This window comes from Schistocerca cancellata, chromosome 3 (genome assembly GCF_023864275.1).
Source record: "Schistocerca cancellata isolate TAMUIC-IGC-003103 chromosome 3, iqSchCanc2.1, whole genome shotgun sequence".
NCBI lineage: Eukaryota > Metazoa > Arthropoda > Insecta > Orthoptera > Acrididae > Schistocerca > Schistocerca cancellata.
In genome coordinates this window covers 767,235,265-767,257,967 of record NC_064628.1, presented here as the reverse complement: position 1 = coordinate 767,257,967, position 22,703 = coordinate 767,235,265, and the positions used below count along the sequence as shown (strand labels likewise).

The 22,703-nt window shown below is 40.8% G+C and overlaps 1 protein-coding gene across 1 annotated transcript in view; it reads left to right on the top strand.

The window, feature by feature from the left end:
• LOC126176557 (uncharacterized) overlaps nucleotides 1-22,703 on the top strand; it is a 167,494-nt gene that overhangs the window by 33,558 nt on the left and 111,233 nt on the right. Inside the window, exons 3-4 of the mRNA XM_049923717.1 lie at nucleotides 4,727-4,940; nucleotides 21,209-21,484. Coding sequence (XP_049779674.1) covers nucleotides 4,727-4,940; nucleotides 21,209-21,484 — 490 coding nt within the window. The remainder of the gene's footprint in view (nucleotides 1-4,726; nucleotides 4,941-21,208; nucleotides 21,485-22,703) is intronic.

Sequence of the window (22,703 nt, the reverse complement as noted above, 5' to 3'; positions counted from 1 at the left end):
AGAGGGAAAGACAAAAGGATTTGGGTTTTAAGGGAGAGGGTAAGGAGTCATTCCAATCCCGGGAGCGGATTGGAATGACTCCTTACCCTCTCCCTTAAAACCCAAATCCTTTTGTCTTTCCCTCTCCTTCCCTCTTTCCTGACGAGGCAACCATTGGTTGCGAAAGCTAGATTTTGTGTGTATGTTTGTGTTTGTTTGTGTGTCTATCGACCTGCCAGCGCTTTTGTTTGGTAAGTCTCATCATCTTTCTTTTTAAATATATATATATATATATATATATATATATATATATATATATATATATATATATATATATATATATATGGAGTGGGGAGGATTTCATGAAGGATGGATCTCAGGATACTTCCTCAAATCCTGCCCTGAAATGAGATCCATCCTTCATGAAATCCTCCCCACTCCACCAAGAGTGTCTTTCTGCCGTCCACCTAACCTTCGTAACCTCTTAGTTCATTCCTATGAAATCCCCAAACCACCTTCCCTACCCTCTGGCTCCTAGCGGGTTTAGTGGGCGTTTCACTTATGTTAGTGCATGCAAACATTGCAGCATCCAGAAAGAGTGACTCAAACAATCTGAACTCTGAAGATGGAATTAACATGTGATCTTGATGTTCACACCATGGAAGTTCTAGAGCCTGACACCATATTTCTTCTTGAGGATACTCTGCTTCAGCAGGACAGTGCTGCATATGTTAAAGAGCAGACAAACCTTCTGCAAAGGATGATGGATACCACTGCTTTGCTAGCCTCCACATTCACCTGACTTGTCAATGAAATTTGTTTAGAATATGGTTGGTTGGCAACTTGTTCTTCACATTCTTCCAGCAAACACTACTGATGTTCTGCGGATTCTTTAACATTGCTACTCTATCAAAACATATACAAAATAAGAATATTAAGCTGTCCACAACCCCAGTAATGGAGGTAGTAATCCTAAAAAAAGTGAAATACTTTCTATGGTAGCCAACTGAATTGGTCCAACGTTGAAGCAACAAAACATTTTCATACAATTTATACTTTAACATACAGTCCCCACCTTACAAACAACAAAAATCGAAAGATGTCATGGTCATTGCCACTGACATATTTATGATTTATAAATAATAGCTACTTTTCATTTCTTTCTTAAAATATCAGTTACATTTGTTTTAATTACACACAGATATGTTTATAAGATACATTTTATGAGCATTTCTTTTTACTGACATGAATGTAAGTTTTCTCTCCTTAGACTATAATTTTTAAATTTTCTAAGGCTTTAGTATTTCCGTACATTAATATGGTAATTTAATATCAAGATAAATTCAGAATCAGGATAGTGCTTTTTATTAAAATGTCAAACTTTAAAAATTGCATCCTTATATTACATGAACAATGAAGTGACCCATACTATTGTATTCTTATCTGACATTATTAAATTTGCCAATTAAACAATCTAAATACAGAGTAAGCAAAAATCATCTAATATCCAACAAAAATTGTTGATTATCTACTCAAAAATATATGACAATGCCAAAACTCCTGAAGAGAGATAATATAAATAAAAAAATATGTTTGTGTAGGGTGCTATACTAATTATTTTTATTGAATACCACATTATAATCTGGCTGAAGCAGTTAGTTCAGCTCATATAAAAACTGTTCAGACATATATTCCCAAGGAATTTAGTCTCTCATTGATTTCAAGCCATCATACAGACACACAGATTGTAGCATGTGACATGTTCATGCCGTACATAATTCTCAAAGACACAGTCAAAGTGCTGTAATTCCAAGCAATTGTATACTGCTGAGGATCTAAATTGTGACATAAAGTTAATTTCTATCACATGTATTCTTCTTGATGTTAAAATTATCACAGACATTGTGTACATACCTGATATTATCGATTTATATTGGTTACATCCTGATGTTAAAATTATCACAGACATTGTGTACATACCTGATATTATCGATTTATATTGGTTACATCCTGATGTTAAAATTATCACAGACATTGTGTACATACCTGATATTATTGATTTATATTGGTTACATCCTGGAATTTATGTTATTGTTATATCAATTATTATTAACTTAGTTATAAATGAGGAAAACATTTATGAGAGGTGAAGACTATGGAAGATTGACCTTCCACTTTGCAAATAACAGAATACACAAGTTTGTTTGTTTATTTGTGCGTGTGCGCATGCGTGAAAAAGAATTCATCTAAAAGCTGGCAGAGTTGTCAGTCTTGTTTATGTGCATGTCAAGCCTCTACTATTCAGTGAGTTGTTATCTTCACTCCTAAATTATTTACATTCTACCAGATCTTTCCATTATAAAGCAGTGATTTCCATAGAACTGTATTGTACATGTATTACGCCTGCTTTCAAACATTAATGTATTGCTTATCAGGCTTATAACACCTCAAAATTCCAAATGTGATACACTTTCAAAAACTGATGGTGTTCTTTAGCATTAGTTACAGATATTTTAGCACGTGAAGAGATAACTTAGAAAGTGTGTGCTATAGTGATGTAAGGTCTGGTACTTATCTACAGTGATGGCCACTTGAAGTTTATTTGTAGGCCCGTTGATGCTGTTTCGGTCTAGAGATTTCCATGTCTTTATATGTGTTTATTAAAACATTGTTTTCTGAATATTTCATTTATTATTTCTGCATTTGGTGACCTCTAAACTTCACAGACCAGTAATACTTCTTTTTCAAAAGATAACACATGACAAAATACTTCTTCCTCATTATGACATTGTGTAACAAAAGACCTCAGAAAGGTATACTGTGTTTGAAACAGTCAATGTACAACTCACATTTTTGAATGCTGTGAAAAAACTGAGATAACTGTGTAAAAATTTCCATCCAATCCACACTTAAATTGCCACAGTTTTGGTGCCAGAATTTTCTATAAAAACAATCTTCTAGAATTACAGACTATTTTCTAAACAAAACAAATTTATAGTGAATATACACTGACCAACCAGAACATTATGACCACTGACTGACTATTGATATAAATGCATCCAGGAGACAGCAGCATCACCTGGCGAGGAATGACTGCTAGTCAAATATACATACGGTGCATGTAGTATCAGTAAGTGTGCTGTCCATGTGTAGAGTGGGAAAGGCACGTGATCTGAGATTGGCCAAAGACAAATTTTGATGACCCAGAGACCTGGAATAAGCATTTCAGTTACTCATGACTTGTTGAGTGTTTGAGGAGTGCCATTGTGAGTCTCTTCAACACATGGTGAAACCCTATCCAGACATCACCCCTATTACAGATGTTGAATTTCAAAGGCTCAGCAGACTGCTACAACAGCATAGGCAGTGAAGTTTGATGAAATTAGCATCAGAGTACAAGTGTGTCTGCACACACAGTGCACCATCCACTCCAAACGATGGGCCTTTGCAGCCAATAACCCATGCATGTGCCAGTGTTAACATGACATTGGCAACTATGACTGAAATGGGTACATGACCATTGACACTGGACACTAGCACAGTAGCAGAGCATTGCATGATCTGATGAATCCCAATACCTTCTCTGTCATGCTGGTAGGAGGGCACAAATCTATTATCTTCCTGGAGAACAGTTCCTTGGCATCTGTTCTATGGGATGGAGACAAGCTGGCAGTGGCTCCATTAACCTCTGGGGAACATTCACATGGGCAGCCATGGGTACGGTGGATCTCATGCAAGGCACCATAATGACCAAGAAGTATTGTACACTGGTTGCAGACCATGTATGTCCCTTCTTGATGATCAATTTTCCAGAGGGCAGTGGCATTTTTCAGCAAGATAATGCACCCTGTCACAAGTTCAGGGAACACAGTGGCGACTTCAACTTGATGTGTTGGCCCACCAACTCACCAGATCTGAACCCAATTGAACACATGTGTGGTGTGATTGAATGTGACATCAAACCTCATTGCCTTCCTCCCCAGAATTCATGGGAATTAGGTAACGTGTGTGTGTGCAGATATGGTGCCAACTCCCTCTGGAAAACTACCAAGGCCTCATTGATTCCATGCCACAATGCATCACCACCATTTTCTGCACCAAAGATGGACATACCGGCTATTAGATAGGTGGTCATAATGTTCTGGCTGATCAGTGACTATGTTTTGGAGCAACAATTTAAATGTAGCAAGAGTACAGTTTTATTTTCTTGAATTAAAATTCATTTAAAATGGAAGAATTGATATGTTCTAATTTTTTTTACATTCTTTTTTCAAGACTATTACTTTTCATGAATTATTTTTATTTAAGTTTCCTGTTTGACTGGAATCAGCAAAATTAATACAAGACAATGAACAATAAATTATCATTTTCAGCCTTTCAAACAGAAGTTTGTTTGTCTTCACCAATTTTGAACTTTTCAATCATTATTAATAGAAGTTATAAAAGAAAAGCCAATGGTAATTAATCAGTTATGACTCATTTCTTCCTGATATTGTTTATTTATTGCAAAAGCTGAAGAACAAGTTTTTGGACTTCAATTACAAAATTCTATGTATGTCAAAAAAATTAAAATTGAATATATTACTCTTGAATTAAACACTGTTGTGGCAACAATGGTCTAGACCTATCAAATGATTCATCAGCAAAAATGTATTGTGAACTACGAATCTGTATCAAATAGTTCAATACAAATCTGGTATTAGTCTCTTTATATTATTAATTTGCCCTTTTTCCTGTTATTTTACAGGCTGGCTACAGAATGACAGAAGGGGTTGGAAATAACAGATATGTTTATTTTGGAGATGGTATAAAGAATAATGAATGTGGTATAACTATTTTTAAACCTGAAGATGTTGATTATGGATCTTGGGAATGCATGCTCGTCATCACATCTAGCCATGATGAAAAACTTATGACTTCTTTTATTACTGTAGAAAAAGAAAATTTGTCATCTCCAAAAGGTATGATTTTTAAATTTTCTTCATATAGATATGACTTGGACAATATGAATGCTATTTGTATGGCATTTATTGGTCTTTTTTTTTTTTAATTGTATTTCATTTTAGTGCATTGAAATGAACAGGGAAAAAAGGAACATAAAGTGCTCAATAACACATATACAAAGCTTTTCTTTATTTCTGTATTATAAAATTAACTTCTTAGGCTATACATTGAAAATATATAATGCATTTATTTGGCAGGAGTGAGCAGTAGGAATAGTTCGTAAAGTGGATAACCACGTATCCTGCAAAAGCCAAAGGCCTTGGAGTTCTTACACTCATTTCCCAATATATTTACTCCTTAATAGTTGTTGTTACTGACAATAAAATTAGTTTCAGCTGAACTGTGATGTACACAAAAACTACAGAACACACAAAATAATTGTCACTTTGTCTAGGATTCAAAGTGGAGATAAGTATTCAGCAAGCTTAGATTCAGCAGCATTAGGTAAGATATATGGAGTCCCAAACAGTTTAAAAGAAAAAAACAATTCCTCCAGAAGCCCTAGCCTCACAGAAATTTCCTAAGACCTCAACATTTGCCCCACTCCCAAATTCAATCATGCACGACTTGTTAAAGACCTTCTCTCCTCCTCTCTGTCACACTTTTCTACCACCAATACTACCAGTCAGCCTCAACCAAAGACCAAGGTTGAAACCTGCCTAACTCAGTTCACTACTCCATCCACCCACACTGCCACCAAATAACTCCCTGTTAACTTTCCAGAATTTCTTGACCGTGAACATTGCCTCATCGTCATTTCCCAAAGCCCTCAATGTGCAAACTAACCTTACATCCACAGAAACAACCACAGTCCACCATCTAAAAACTGATCCCGGTCTTATAATCCTACCTTTGGACAAAGGCTCCACCATTGTTGTTTTGAACTGCAAGGATTAGCTGGCAGAAGGACTCTGCCAGCTGTCAGATACATCAACCTACATACCTTGCTACAGTGACCCCATTCCAGAAATCCACCAGGATCTTCAGTACTCCTCAAATCCTTAGGCCCTTCACAGAACCTCTGCCCAGAGTCCATCTCTCTGCTCACCCCTACCACTCCCCACACTTCTACCTTCTACATGTTTCCTAAAGTCCATAAACCCAACCACCCAGGATGCCCCATTGTGGCTGGTTACTGTGCTTCCACTGACCGAATCCCTGCTTTTGTAAACCAAAACCTTCAACCTATAACCCACAACCTACCATCTTATATAAAAGATACCAACCATTTCCTCCACCAACTGTCCACAGTTCCTGTCCCTATACCCCACAGTGCCCTGCTCATCACTATTGATGCCACCTCCCTTTATAATAACATCCCTAATGCCCATGGCCTCACCGCTCGGATTCCAAACCAACAACCTCCTTCCTATTTGCCCTAACCATCTATATACTCGCCCACAATTACATATCTTTTGAAGGCATTATCTACAGACAGTTCCAAGGCATGGCTGTGAGCACCTGCATGGCGCCATCCTATGCCAACCTATTCAAGAACCATCTAGGGGAATCCTTCCTAAACACCCAGAATCATAAACCCCTCACCTGGTTCAGATTCATTGATGACATCTTTGCAATCTGGATCAAGGGTGAGGACACCTTATCCACATTCCTCCAGAGCCTCAACTACTTCCCCCCATTTGCTTAGCCTGGTTCTGATCAACTCAACCAGCTACCTTCCTGTGTGTTGACCTACACCTCAAAGATGGCTACATCAGTACCTTGATCCATATCAAACATACTAACCACCAACTATACCTCCACACTGACAGCTGCCACCTATTCCATACCAAGAGGTCCCATCCATACAGTTTAGCCACACACGGTCATCGCATCTGCAGTGACGAGCGGTCTCTCTCAAAATATAGCGGAGGTCTCACTGAAGCCTTCACAGACTGTAATTATCCTCCTGACCTTCTACAAAAACAAATCTCCAGTGCCTTATCTTTCCAGTCTCCCACCACCTCCCAAACAAAGTCCCACCATCTCACCACAGAGAAGCATTCCCCTCACAGCTTAGTACCACCCAGCACTGGAGCAACTGAATTACATTCTCCGCCAGGGTTTTGACTACCTCTTATTGTGCTATGAAATGAGAGATGCCCTGCCCGCTATCCTTTCCAACCCTCCCACACTGGTATTCTGCAGTCCACCAGACCTACACAATACTCATCCATCCCTGCACATCTCCCTTATGTCATGGCTCATACCCATGTAATAAACCTAGATGCAAGACCTGTCCCATACATCCTGCCTCCACCACCTTTCCAGTCCAGTCACAAACATCACCTATCTCATCAAAGGCAGGGCTGCTTGTGAAATCAGTCATGTGATCTACAAGCTAAGCTGCATCCACTGTGCTGCATTCTATGTGGGCGTGACAACCGACATGCTGCCTGTCCGCATGAATCGAGACTGTGGGCAAGAAACAAGTGGACCACCTTGTTGCTGAGCTCGCTGCCAAATATGACATCCCTCATTTCAATGACTGCTTCACAGCTTGTGCCATATAGATCCTTCCCAACACCACCTGCTTTCTTGAATTGCACAGGTGGGGACCTTCCCTACGATATATCCTACATTCCCGACCTCAACCTTTATTAGTCATTGTCATCACCCATGCAGCCCCTTCTCTGTTCCCCTTCCAGCACTACACATTCCTCATTTCACAATCACACCCAATCATTTTACTTCTCTCATTTTCCTCTGCCCCACTGCTCCCCACCTCTCCCCTCCCTCCGTCTAACCTCCCAACTGCAAATAGCTGCCCACCCTCTCTCCACGTCATCCCTGCATGCTCCCCAGCAGCACTGCACTGTCTGCCACCCCTACACTATTATACCTCCCCGTTCCCACCTCAGCCTTCTCCTTACCCCTACCCAGTTGCCACTCCCATCATGCACTGGTGCTGATGCTCACAGTGCAGCCTCAGTTGCCTGAGACTGCACGTACGTACGTGCGTGTGTGTGTGTGTGTGTGTGTGTGTGTGTGTGTGTGTGTGTGTGTGTATGTCACCCACATGGGCAATACATTGAAGAAAATTAGCTGAATCCTAAAATGGAACAAATGTGTACAGGGGTGAGGTGTACTCACACTTGAGGAGAATCACCACAAGCACATAACTCCGTCATTCCAGAACTCTGTGTCAAAACTACCCATGTCAGTAATTACAGGAAACATCCCAAACACTCATCTTTCACACCAGTCAGTGTAGTTAAAGAACCAGTACAAATCCAATTTGACAGGAACCTGATAACCAGATAGCCAATTTGGCCTTCACAAGGCATGGAACCCCATGATTGGCATACTGAGTGGGCAACATGATGTGGATGAGTATTCAGTCACTGCAGCGGCAATGAGCCATAAGAACTTGACTTTAATGACTGAAAATGGCTACTACCAACCAGAGGTTGCTGAACTGGAGCCACCCAAATTTCATCAATAGTCATCTGTTAACAGCAAGCCTTGTTGCCTAAAATTAGTGCAGAACTTATGTCAAAACACAGCAGAATACTTCAGAAAAAATCTGATATGTCAAGCATATGTTTAATGAACTTTAGTGACTTGTTTATTTCTTATCCAGCATGGGCTCATTGATTACTTCTGTACTCATCATAAAGTTGAGTTGCAGGCAGGCACAATAAAAAGGCTGTTACATAAAAGCTTTTAGTCATGCAGGGGGATGGGTAGGAGAAGAGGATCCAGTGCTACCTGGTGGAAAGTGCAGGGACTAGAGATGGCTGGAAAGGCTACCAAGTGCAATGTTGGGATGTTGTGGGGGAGGGAGGGGAGGGAAATCTGGAAGTGGAAAGGAGAGGAGCAAGAAGCAGAGAAGAGAAAGAGATTGGTGGGTGTGCTGGCAGAGAGCAGCACCCAATGAGGGTGAGCGGACAAGAATTGGGAGGAAGTGACAGGTCAGAAGGGATGTAAATAGTTGGGTGGATAGTGGGGGGACAGTAGGCTGAGAACGGGATGATTTCAGAAGTGGAGAATGCATTCCAAGGATAATTATCATCTGAGCAGTTCACAAAAGCTGGTGGTGTAAGAGAGGGTCCAGATGCCCAGGATTGTGAAGCAGCCATTGAAATAAAGCATGTTATGCTCATCTCCATGTTGAGTCGCACTTTGCTCTTTGTCACAGTTTGCCAGTTCACTTTGCTCCTGAGGACAGTTTGTCAGTGACCATTCATCCTGGTGGACGGTTGATTGGTAGTCACACCAATATGAACAGCTAAGCAGTGATTCCAGCATAGCTGCATTCTCAGGTGGCCCAGCCTCTGATCGATTAGTATACACCTGTGACAGGACTGCACCAGGAAATTCTGTGTGGGTGGATTGAGCAGGGATATAAGTGGTCAGGACTGGAAGTGGCATTGGGATGGGCTAGGAAGTTGTGGAGATTCAATGGGTGACAGAATGTCACTTTAGAAGAGGTGGGAATGAACTTGATTAGGATGTCCCTAATTTCAAAGCATGATGTTATATAATCAGAGCCTTGACGAAGGAGGTGGTTGAGCTCTTCCAGTCTGGGGTGGTGTTGGGTGACAAAGGGAATGCTCCTCTGCAGCCGATTCTTCAGGGTGGTGGTAGGATTTGTGGTGTGAGAGACTGTGACATGAGATATCTGTTTGTGGTCTAGCTTTGTGGGGAAAAGGAGGGGTGGGGAGTAATAATTGCCTGACTATGAAGGCCTTTTAGAGGCCTTCAGCTTACTGGACAAGGAAGCTCCCATCATTGCAGACATGCCATATCGTGGTGGCCAGGCTGTATGGGAGGGTTTTTTGGTGTGGAAGGTATGGCAGCTGTTGGTGGTTGATGGGTTTAATGAGCACAGAGGTGTGGATGGAGCCATCAGAGAGGAGGATGTCAACATCCAGGAAGGTGGAACACTGGGTTGAGGAGAACCAAGTGAACTGGATGGGAGAGAAGGTGTTGAGGTTGTGGAAGAAATGAGGATCGATTATCCTGCTCTAACTTCAGATCCTTAAGCTGTCATCAGTTGACCTGAACCAGACCAGAGGTTTGGGAACAGATTTCTTGTGCCACATCCTCATACAAACCAATCCTCCCACCATACTCAAGAATCAACGACAAAGGAGCACTGCCACCATCACCCAGTCACCACACACTGCATCATCATGTTCTGAAATTAGTAAGATCTTACACAATATCTTACCCACACCTCTTAAATTGGCATTCCATCACCCACCCAATCTTCATAACCTCCTGGTCCATCCAAATGCCACTCCCAGTCCCAACCCCTTGCCACAGAGATCACATCCCTGTGGAAGACCCAAGTGCAAGTCCTGCCCATTCCATCAACACAGCACTTCTTGTTGCAGTCATGTCACAGGCTTATCCTACCCCATCAGAAGCAGGATCACCTGTGAAAGTAGCTGTATCATATACCACTTCTGCTGCAATGATTGCTTAGCTATTTATATTGGTACGATGACCAACCATCTGTCCACTAATGTGAATGGCCACCAAAAAAATGTGGTCATGAGCAGAGTGAACCAACAAACTTTGACCAAGAGCAAATTGGACCACCTGTGGTTCAACATGGAGCTGAACATAACATGCTTTATTTCAATGGCTGTATCACAGCCCAGTTTATCTGGATCCTCCCCTCCACCACCAGCCTTTCTGAACTGCTCAGTGGGAAGTTTTCCTTACAACATGTTCTTCACTCCTAAAATCATCCCAGTTTCAACCTACTGTCTCCACTCTCCACTCAATTGTTTATGACCCCTCCATCCTGTCATTTTCTTCCAGTTAATGTCCTCTCACCCTCATTGTGTGCTAGTCTCTGCCAGCATACCTGCTAGTCTTCTATCCTTCTCTGCTAATTTGTCCTTTTCTTTCTGCTCATTGATTTCTTCCACCCCTCCCCCACCCCCTTCACTCCTCCATAGCCTCTTGACACTGTGCTTGGCAGCCTTTTCCTGCCACCTCTACTCCCTGCACACTCTGCCAGGCAGTGCTGGTTCTTGTTCCCCCAGCTGGGACTGTGCACCCCTACCCCCTTTCCCCCCACTCTGGGTTGTTGCTCTCATTCAATACATTTCATTTGCATTATAGCTGCACAGGCTGGAGATAGTGGTCATGTGTCTGTGAGGTGTGCTTCCTTCTGTGAATGTGTGTATGTTTTTCTTTTTTGGTGTAGACTTTGGCCAAAAGTGTTCATGTAACAGCCTTTCTTGTGCCTGTATACATGGAAGAATCCTGGAGATACTAGAAGGTATCAGATAGATTATACACTCCTGGAAATTGAAATAAGAACACCGTGAATTCATTGCCCCAGGAAGGGGAAACTTTATTGACACATTCCTGGGGTCAGATACATCACATGATCACACTGACAGAACCACAGGCACATAGACACAGGCAACAGAGCATGCACAATGTCGGCACTAGTACAGTGTATATCCACCTTTCGCAGCAATGCAGGCTGCTATTCTCCCATGGAGACGATCGTAGAGATGCTGGATGTAGTCCTGTGGAACGGCTTGCCATGCCATTTCCACCTGGCGCCTCAGTTGGACCAGTGTTCGTGCTGGACGTGCAGACCGCGTGAGACGACGCTTCATCCAGTCCCAAACATGCTCAATGGGGGACAGATCCGGAGATCTTGCTGGCCAGGGTAGTTGACTTACACCTTCTAGAGCATGTTGGGTGGCACGGGATACATGCGGACGTGCATTGTCCTGTTGGAACAGCAAGATCCCTTGTCGGTCTAGGAATGGTAGAACGATGGGTTCGATGACGGTTTGGATGTACCGTGCACTATTCAGTGTCCCCTCGACGATCACCAGTGGTGTACGGCCAGTGTAGGAGATCGCTACCCACACCATGATTCCGGGTGTTGGCCCTGTGTGCCTCAGTCGTATGCAGTCCTGATTGTGGCGCTCACCTGCACAGCGCCAAACACGCATACAACCATCATTGGCACCAAGGCAGAAGCGACTCTCATCGCTGAAGACGACACGTCTCCATTCGTCCCTCCATTCACGCCTGTCGCGACACCACTGGAGGCGGGCTGCACCATGTTGGGGCGTGAGCGGAAGACGGCCTAACGGTGTGCAGGACCGTAGCCCAGCTTCATGGAGACGGTTGTGAATGGTCCTCGCCGATACCCCAGGAGCAACAGTGTCCCTAATTTGCTGGGAAGTGGCGGTGCAGTCCCCTACGGCACTGCGTAGGATCCTACGGTCTTGGCGTGCATCCGTGCATCGCTGCCTCCCACATGCCCACTATACGCCCTCGCTCAAAGTCCGTCAACTGCACATACAGTTCACGTCCACGCTGTCGCGGCATGCTACCATTGTTAAAGACTGCGATGGAACTCCATATGCCACGGCAAACTGGCTGACACTGACGGCGGCGGTGCACAAATGCTGCGCAGCTAGCGCCATTCGATGGCCAACACCGCGGTTCCTGGTGTGTCCGCTGTGCCGTGCGTGTGATCATTGCTTGTACAGCCCTCTCGCAGTGTCCGGAGCAAGTATGGTGGGTCTGACACACCGGTGTCAATGTGTTCTTTTTTCCATTTCCAGGAGTGTATAATGGTAAAACAGATATTTAGGAACCAGATAATAAATTGTAAGACATTTCCAGGGGCAGATGTGGATGCTGACCACAATCTATTGGTTATGAACTGTAGATTAAAACTGAAGAAACTGCAAAAAGGTGGGACCTTAAGAAGATGGGACCTGGATAAAGTGACTAAACCAGAGGTTGTACAGAGTTTCAGGGAGAGCATAAGGGAACAATTGACAGGAATTGGGGGAAGGAAATACATCAGAAGAAGAATGGGTAGCTCTGATGGATGAAGTAGCGCAGGCAGATGAGGATCAAGTAGGTAAAAAGATGAGGGCTAGTAGAAATCCTTGGGTAACAGAAGAAATATTGAATTTAATTGATGAAAGGAGAAAATATAAAAATGCAGTAAATGAAATAGGCAAAAAGGAATACAAACGTCTCAAAAATAAGATAAACAGGAAGTGCAAAATGGCTAAGCAGGGATGGCTGGAGGACAAATGTAAGGATGTAGAGGTTTATCTCAATAGGGGTAATATAGATACTGCCTACAAGAAAATTAAAGAAACCATTGCAGAGAAGAGAACCACTTGTATATCAAGAGCTCAGATGGAAACCCAGTTCTAAGCAAAGAAGGGAAAGCAGAAAGGTGGAAGGAGTATATAGAGGGTCTCTACAAGGGCAATGTACTTGAGAACAATATTATGGAAATGGAAGAGGATGTAGATGAAGCTGAAATGGGAGATACGATACTGCGTGAAGAGTTTGACAGAGCACTGAAAGACCTGAGTCGAAACAAGGCCCCAGGAGTAGACAACTGTCTAGTAGAACTACTGACAGCCTTGGGAGAGCCAGTCATGACAAAACTCTACCATCTGGTGAGCAAGGTGTATGAGACAGGCGAAATACCCTCAGAATTCAAGAAGAATATAATAATCCCAATCCAAAAGAAAGCAGGTGTTGGCAGATGTGAAAATCATCGAACTATCAGTTTAATAAATCACAGCTGCAAAATACTAACGTGAATTCTTTACAGACAAATGGAAAAACTGGTAGAAGCCGACCTCGGGGAAGATTAGTTTGGATTCCATAGAAATGTGAGGCAATACTGACCTTACGACTTATTTTAGAGGAAAGATTAAGGAAAGGCAAACCTACGTTTCTAGTATTTGTAGACTTAGAGAAAGCTTTTGACAATGTTAACTGAAATACTCTCTTTCAAATTCTAAAGGTGGCAGGGGTAAAATACAGGGAGTGAAAGGCTATTTACAATTTGTACAGAAACCAGATGGCAGTTATAAGAATCAAGTGGCATGAAAGGGAAGCAGTGGTTAGGGAGTGAGACAGGGTTGTAGCCTCTCCCCGATGTTATTCAATCTGTATATTGAGCAAGCAGTAAAGGAAACAAAAGAAAAATTCGGAGTAGGTATTAAAATCCATGAAGAAGAAATAAAAACTTTGAGTTTCGCCGATGACATTGTAATTCTGTCAGAGACAGCAAAGGACTTGGAAGAGCAGTTGAATGGAATGGACAGTGTCTTGAAAGGAGGATATAAGATGAAAATCAACAAAAGCAAAACAAGGATAATGGAATGCAGTCAAATTAAACTGGGTGATGCTGAGGGAATTAGATTAGGAAGTGAGACACTTAAAGTAGTAAAGGAGTTTTGCTATTTGGGGAGCAAAATAACTGATGATGGTTGAAGTAGAGAGGATATAAAATGTAGACTGGAAATGGTAAGGAAAGTGTTTCTGAAGAACAGAAATTTGTTAACATCGAGTATAGATTTAAGTGTCAGGAAGTCCTTTCTGAAAGTATTTGTATGGAGTGTAGCCATGTATGGAAGTGAAACATGGGCAATAAATAGTTTGGACAAGAAGAGAATAGAAGCTTTCAAAATGTGGTGCTACAGAAGAATGCTGAATATTAGATGGGTAGATCACATAACTAATGAGGAGGTATTGAATAGGTATGGGGAGAAGAGGAGTTTGTGGCACAACTTGACAAGAAGAAGGGATCGGTTGGTAGGACATGTTCTGAGGCATCAAGGGATCACAAATTTAGCATTGGAGGGCAGCGTGGAGGGTAAAAATTGTAGAGGGAGACCAAGAGATGAATACACTTAGCAGATTCAGGAGGATGTAGGTTGCAGTAAGTAGAGGAGATGAAGAACCTTGCACAGGACAGAGTAGCATGGAGAGCTGTATCAAACCAGTCTCAGGACTAAAGACCACAAAAACAATGACGACAACAACTTAACAACTTAACATGCCATCCTTAGATTAAGTAGCAATCTGTCCTTTTCACAACATTGTTGATATTTCAGTCTTGGCTTTCCATTATCTGGTACATGTAAATAATTTTGCTGTGTTTGGTAGTTCATAATGTGACTCTTCATAAGATTAAACTGTTTGCTATGAACCAGCTGTAAACCTGTGAAATTATTCTCTAGCTGTCTCTTGCATTGATGTGTTTAAGCTGTGTTTCACTGTTGGCAGCAAACGTCACATGTATTCAAGAGTCCTCCAGTGCTCCCCATAAATCATTTATATAGGTCAAGAATGGACAAGACCAAGCATCAGACCTTGTAGTACATTAGTCTTAATGTTTACCCACCATATGTAGTCTTATTCCTGTGTTATCATTTTGTAATGTGACAGCCTGTTTCCTGTTGTTAAGCTATGACTCAATCCATGATAGGAAAAAAAGAATTCTAAATTTTATCATTATTTATTTATCATATGGCAATACAAACTGATCTGCAACTAACATTAATGAATTTAATAATTTTGGAAAATAAATGGAATTAAACAACTAAAACTACAAACTAATGTCTAAATTTTCAATTTATTCAAGAGCTGCTTGTGTCACTTTGAAGAAATCTTCTAAACTTCTAGCGTAAGCTTGTTTGCTACAGCTTGTTACAACAGGTTTGATGGTTTGATGTTCATTGCTGCAGTTACACTGAGAAGATGAAGCCTTTCCCATTGGGGGAAGCTTGCTGCACAGATTCCATGGCCTGTACGAATCCTCTTAATTGTTTTCCAAGTGCATTGTGGTAATTCCATGCCAGTTGGGTCTTGTGCCAGGTCTTAAGAGAGTCTGATATTTCTGATCAGTAATCTTATTCCGCATATCTAATTACTTTCCGCTCAAGTTGAAATCCATTGCTGGCAGTGATTCTGTCAATATGATAGGTAACTGCCTAGATTTTAATTGGCTCATTCAAAGTGTAGGTACATGAGAGTAGATTGGGAGCTGAAGAATCTTGATTAATTTTTCATACTCCTTGAGAAAGGAGTTCCGTCTTTAGAGATATGGTGGCACAATATGGCTTAGGAGTGGTAACCAGTGAAGAGGAGTTGATACTATGGAGCCTGCGATTGTCTTCATTGCTGATTTTAGCTGTACATTGTTTTTTCTCACTTATGTAATATTAAGCCACTGGGGCATAGTATTTTGCAGCAGAGTAGATGAGTTCTAAGGGAGAATATCACAGTGTGGTATGTAGTTTTTGCATACCCTGAGACACCACTCAGCTTCTGTATAACGTGAACTCATATTTACTGTGGTGTTTACTACAGGGGATTGGCAAAATAATATGAACAGTGGTAGCAATGGGATGGTTGTGTTTGATGGTCAACAAAACAGGTAAAGCATGTGTTGTGCTGGACTGTGTGTGTTCATTATGGACAAGGCATCAGTGCAGGTTTTTATGAGTAGTACACACTTTGTATTTGCATTCAGAGGCTGAGGTTGACGAGCAATGAAAGACCTAACAGAGTTCCAAAGAGGACAAATTGTGGGGGCCCAATTAGATGGAGCACCAGTAACTCAGAGAGCCAACTTACTGAATGTTTCAAGAGCAACTGTTTCAACAATCATGGCAGCCTACACAAAACTTGGAAAGACATCATCATCTAAACATAATAGTGGGCAGAAATAAAAATAAATGACAGAGACTGCCATATGCTAACACAAAGCTATGGTGGCTGAAGTGACTTCAGAGCTCAGTAGCCATCTCTGAGACTCCATATCTATTTACACTGTCCACAAAAAACTCCATGGATTATGCTCGAAGGCCATGTTACAGCCAATGGTTATGTGAACATTTTAGGTGATCAGGTGAATATTCATGGATGGGCTACAGTGCTAAACCATTAGTGATGAAAACAAACACAAAAAGCGTAAAACATGGTGTCAGGAGCATAAATCCTGGACAGCTTAGCAGTGGAAACATGTCATGTGGTCTGACGAGTCAGCAATTTCGTTATTTCCAACATCAGACCAGGTTTACAGCTGAAGAATGCCAAAAGAAACCTACAATCCTAATTGCTTGATTCCAGTGGTTAAGCTTGGATGTGAAAGTGTGATGGTGTGGTCAGCCATATCAGAGTATTCTACTGGTCCCATCATTATGCTCGAAGGCCGTGTTACTGCCAATGGTTATGTGAACATTTTAGGTGATCAGGTGCACCCCATGATTCAGATGTTGTTCCCAAACAATGATGGCATATTTCAAGTGATAATGCACCCATTCACACAGCCAGTTGTATTAGGAGCATGCAACTGATGTGCAGTGTCTTCTCTGGCTAGCAGAGTCCCCGAACTTGAACATTATTGAACCCTTGTGGGAGGTATTGGGATGCAGTCTCTAGAGCAAATTTCCACTTCCCTTGTCACTACAGGAGTTAGAACAGGTTCTGATTGAAGAGTGGCATAACATTCCACTGGAGACTATTCAATCATTATACACCAGTATTCCAAGAAGAATCCCAGTTTTATTATGAGAAAATAGGGGTCCAATCCCTTATTAGTAAATCATTCCCATGTAAGTACAGGTGTCCACATTATTTTAACTGTCCCCTGCATGTGTTTCTTGTACAACAAGGTTCTGTCAAGAGTTATTCCTAGATATTCTGGGAAGTCTTGGTGGTGAAGGACTTGACCATTATAAGTGACATGTAACTTTGCATTCGCCATTCTATTGTTAAGACGAAAGAACTGACTTTGGTCTGCATTTGATTTAGTGTTTAATCTCCACTTTCTGAAGTAATCATGCATTGTACATAGATCTGCAGGGAGTATCTGTTCACCATCTTCAATACTTCTTTGTTGAGTGGCCAAAAGCAAATTTTCTACACATATGAACTTCTTCAATTGTGTTTCAGAGAGATCAGATGAATATTAATTGAATAGAACTGGTGACAAAACTGCACCTTAAAGAAGACCATTACTAAATTTCTTGTCTGCTTAATGGATTGCCAATGACAACTTAGAATTATCTCTCAGACAACAAGTTGTTTATGAGCCTAGTTAGGGTTTGGCATAGTATAACACTTGTGAGTTTGTATAGGAGTCCATGTTCCCATGTTGTACCATAGGCAGCTGTAAGATCAACAAAAGTTATTGATGTTTTAAGTCATTATTGGAACCCAACTTCTGTGTCTGTGGTTAAACTGAGCACTTGGTTTATACAGCTTCTGCTGGGTCTGAATCCTGCTTGTTTGAAGGGAGTACCTTCATGGATCTCTGGACTGATTCTGTTAAAGATGAGTCTTTCTAACAGCTTGTAGCAGAAGCTCAGGAGGTCAACTGGATGATAACTAACAGCTTTATTTGCTGGTTTCCCAAGCTTCAGTAGAGCTATGTTTTCTTCTTCTTCTTCTTCTTCTTCTTCTTCTTCTTCAACTTATTTTTTTTTTTTTTTTTTAAGGCTTTTGGAATGTTACCTGACAGCTACACAGTTAAAGACCTAGGAGAGATCACAGAAAATACAAACAGGATAATTTGTCTCATTTAGTTCTACCAAAACTGAGTTTATGAGAGCACATATTGTTTTGGCAGTAGAGAAATCTTTATGGAAGTCTATGAGAGGTCAGTTGCTTATGTCCTCTTTTATAAGTACCATATATATTACTACCAAATAGGTCAGTCTTTTAAGAAATACATTTTGCCTCATTGATTGGTCATAGTGGTAACTCAATGGGGGCACTACATAGTTGGCATAAGATTTTAATACTTTGACTAAAATACTATCATAATCATAATCATATGAGTTGCTCTTTTCAGTGACCCAATGATTTTTGTAATCTTTCTAGCAGATGATTTGTAAAACTGATGTTGAGTGGAGGAATATGGAATACCCTTCTAAATAAGTTGATGGGATCTGCTTCTGATAGTCCATTTGTGTCCCTCTGTTTTCAGCCATTGCCAGGAATAACTCAATGAATTACTAGTCAATAATTTGAATTTAATATCATTTATCTCACTGCTGCTATGATTGTGGAGATGGAAATAATTTATCTTAAGATTTATTCATTTCATTCACAATAATGCTTCAAATTACTTTATTCTTGGAATTTTGAAGTTTTTGTGCAAGGTGCTTTTAGATAATACAATGAAAAATTTTGCAATGCTGCTTATAGTAGCCTTTAATTCTTGATTAGAATAGTATATCTGGAATAAATAAAGCACTCTCTACTTTTGCCACAAGATACTTCAATCCCACATGTTACCTATCCTTTCCCTCAGATTTCGCAATAAAGGTTTATGACTGGCTGTAAAGAAGAACTGGATTCATAATGATGTAAGAATATTGATGTGTCGACAGAGGGGCCGACACAGTGTTATTTTGAGGGGGCCGAATATGCACGCTATAAGCTCACCCAGAATATCGTGAAGTCTGAAACAGGACGCTCAATGAATGCTAATAAGAAAAGAACGTAATGTCTGTTTACTTAACTTTATTATCATTGTGGTACATCACTATTGGTTATACAAGCACTGTAAGGCTAATGGCGCCTTGCTAGGTCGTAGTCATGGACTTAGCTGAAGGCTATTCTAACGGTCTCTCGGCAAATGAGAGAAAGGCTTTGTCAGTGTAGTCGCTAGCAAAGTCGTCGTACAACTGGGGCGAGTGCTAGTCCGTCTTTCTAGACCTGCCATGTGGTGGCGCTAGGTCTGCAAGTACTGACAGTGGCGACACGCGGGTCTGACATGTACTAATGGACCGCGGCCGATTTAAAGCTACCACCTAGCAAGTGTGGTGTCTGGCGGTGACACCACAAATATTTTTAGATAAGAATTAAATTTGTCATCTGCTGTGTGCCCTTGGTAAACTTCTTCCCATTGTTCATCCCTTACATTCCCTCTGAACAATGTAATAGGGTCATTGTTGATAATCATGTGAAATCATATATTTTTCTATCTGCCCATTGTAACTGAGTGGTCACCATGATGTGTCATAATGTTGTACCTAATGGCCCGGGTTCGATTCCTGGCTGAGTTGGAAATTTTTTCTGTTCAGGGACTGGGTGTTATGTTGTCCTTCTCATCATCATCTCACTCCCATCATCACACAATTTGCCGAAGTGGTGTCAACTCAAAAGACTTGCATCAGGCGAACGATCTACGTGCTGGGAGGCTCTAACCACATTGCATATATTTTTCTCCTTAGTGAAATGTGGTTGGTGGGGATACTTTATTGCTGACATTTGACCACCACTGTCAGATGAACCATTGGGGTCTTTGAATTTAAAAATAAATCATTTATTTCTGTCGCACTATGTTCTACTATTCTTGTTGTAAATGTGATACTATGGGAATCAAACTAAAGATCATTATCAGTAACACTAGATACCGTTGATCAGCACTATCAGGGATGGAATCAATAGGAAAATTCAAGTCATAATTACTTTGCTGGTGTTTTTAGTAAGTTTCATTGGTACCTGATCTAACTGTGTATCTAAGTTTAAAACATTTGCAGTTTGGCACCTGTACACTGCCAGCACCACTGTCTTGAACATTACCAAAGCTGAGCATCCAAAGGGCTATTTAATGCAGTACTCATTTATGTCTATAGTGTGGGATTTCATTCCACATTTTGCATGTATAGGCACTTCCCCTTTCCTTATATTATGCCTACAGTACTGTGATGCTAACTCATATCCATCTAGGTGTATCTGTTCAATTTCTGTAACTTCCAAATTATGTTCTGTTATACATTTGACATCTGTAAAAATACCTTTGCACTTTTTGATTTTCTGTGGTTCCTTGCAGAGCTCACACTTTTATTTAACGAGCTTCTTATGTTCTGGTAGAAAAGTCCAAATTTACTGTGAGTCTAACCCTTTATGTTGTCGAAGCTACCATCTTTCTATGTCAACAGATTGTCACAACTGTCTCAATAGTTATGTCTTCTAAAGAAGTGACCTAACAAAAGCCTAGTGAAATACTGGAAAATGTAAGTATTATGCACTGTTTTGGATTGACTAAATACTTTTTGACTTAAGTTGCACAATTAATCTTTTACCAGAAACATTCGATTGTAGACTATGCATTGTGTGGTATAACAGTGTGAGGGATGCTACATCAGTTACATTCATGTGTGATTGATCCCACTTGATTGAGGAGCTCCTGAAGGCCTAAGATATCCTTACAGGGTGTTGTCATCTGGAATCAGATGAATGCTGGTTCCAGTTATGAGACGTTATTCATTATTAAGCAATAGTTTTTATCAGTAATAATTAACATGCCTTTGAAAGTACTTAATGGTAACTACGCATTAAATGAATTATTGCATTAAATGTATTAACATGAAGTATGAACTTGTTAATTTATAAAATGTATGTCAATAATGAGAGTGGGTCTTAGTGACACTAAAATTTCTTATTTATATTTCAGGTCTACAAAATGTTGCACATGATGTAAGGACTATTACACATATTTTTGGAAGAAACGCAACCATTTTCTGCAAGGTTGATAGGAACCTTAGGAGCTGTACACTTCTTTCACCAACTGGAGAACTTTTTACTGGTGATGTTAGTTATGTTCATTCAGGGAAATGTGTGTCTCCAGTTACAGAGATGAAAGAGGAACATAATGGTGAATGGAAATGTTTCATGACACTAGACACAGATATGCAAGGCATTACAGAAACAGTTAATGTTATTGTCACCAGTAAGTACTCATGACTACCCTAGTCAAAGGAGACACTATGAAGAAAACTTGTGAATATATCCCTTAAAATGCACACATCATTCAAAATATGAAAGAAACTTACTGTAACATTGAATGATCAATTTGGCTTGTGGAATAACTGATTATGTTTACTGAAAGCTGAAGAGACCAAAATTGTTGATAGGGATAACACTGTGTTATTTTAATCATGAATGCTTAGTATTTTTTCAGAGTTCCAAAGATATACAATGATTCTAAATATTCATCACCTTTTTAGTGAAGTCACTAAGTCATTGAACATTTCATAAATTTCACTTCATCCTCTTTTCCCTTCATTACCATCAAGAGAAATTTACCTCCATCTGAGAGTAACAGATTGTTACGGAAAAGTCACCCAGAACTCCAGGTCAAGTGAGACTTACTGAATGGGCTGAGAAAAGAGGCTGAATGTTGGAGACTGCATTGCAAGAGAGTTTAAAAACTCAGATCATAAAGGTAAAAGATAGGGTAAGAAGCAATGTGGAGATTACTGATGAAAGATTGTGCCTGAGCTGGTAAGAATGGAAAGTTAATAGCATTATACATGGTAGACCTGTGAGGTTGGAGGGAGGAGGATGGAGAGGGCGGCGGGGGTGGGGGGGGGGGGGGGCAGCATAAATGGACAAGTCAGAAAATAGAAGATACAGCAACTAAAAGGGAGCAAAGAAAAGAATAGTTGTAGAAAGAAAAAGTAGCGGCCAAAGAAATGAATGTATATTAAGACCAGGTGGGTGGCAAGAACCAAAGGCATGTCATAATGCCAGTGGTGTTCTGGAAACATAGCTGTTTTTGGGGATAGGATGCGGGGGGGGGGGGGGGGGGCAGGTGAAGTCAGATGGCATGTCTGATGATACAGGCACCAAGGTCACTACACTCACACTGTAGAGCATGCTCTGCAACACAATACTGTGTGTTAACAGTACATCCTCACTGTCTATGCCCATTCATTCTAATTGATAATTTGGTGGAAGTCATACCAATGTAGAAGGCCAAACAGTGTTTATGTAACAGCTGGCACATGACATATATTGTTTCACTGTAGGCTATCTATGATAGCATTCATAGTGCCAGTTACAGGGCTGGACAGGCAGTGGTAGGTGTGTTTATTGGGCAAGTCTCACAGTGGGACCAGTCACTGGGGTAGGAGACATAGGGTAGGAAAATGGGTGCAGAAGGAGCA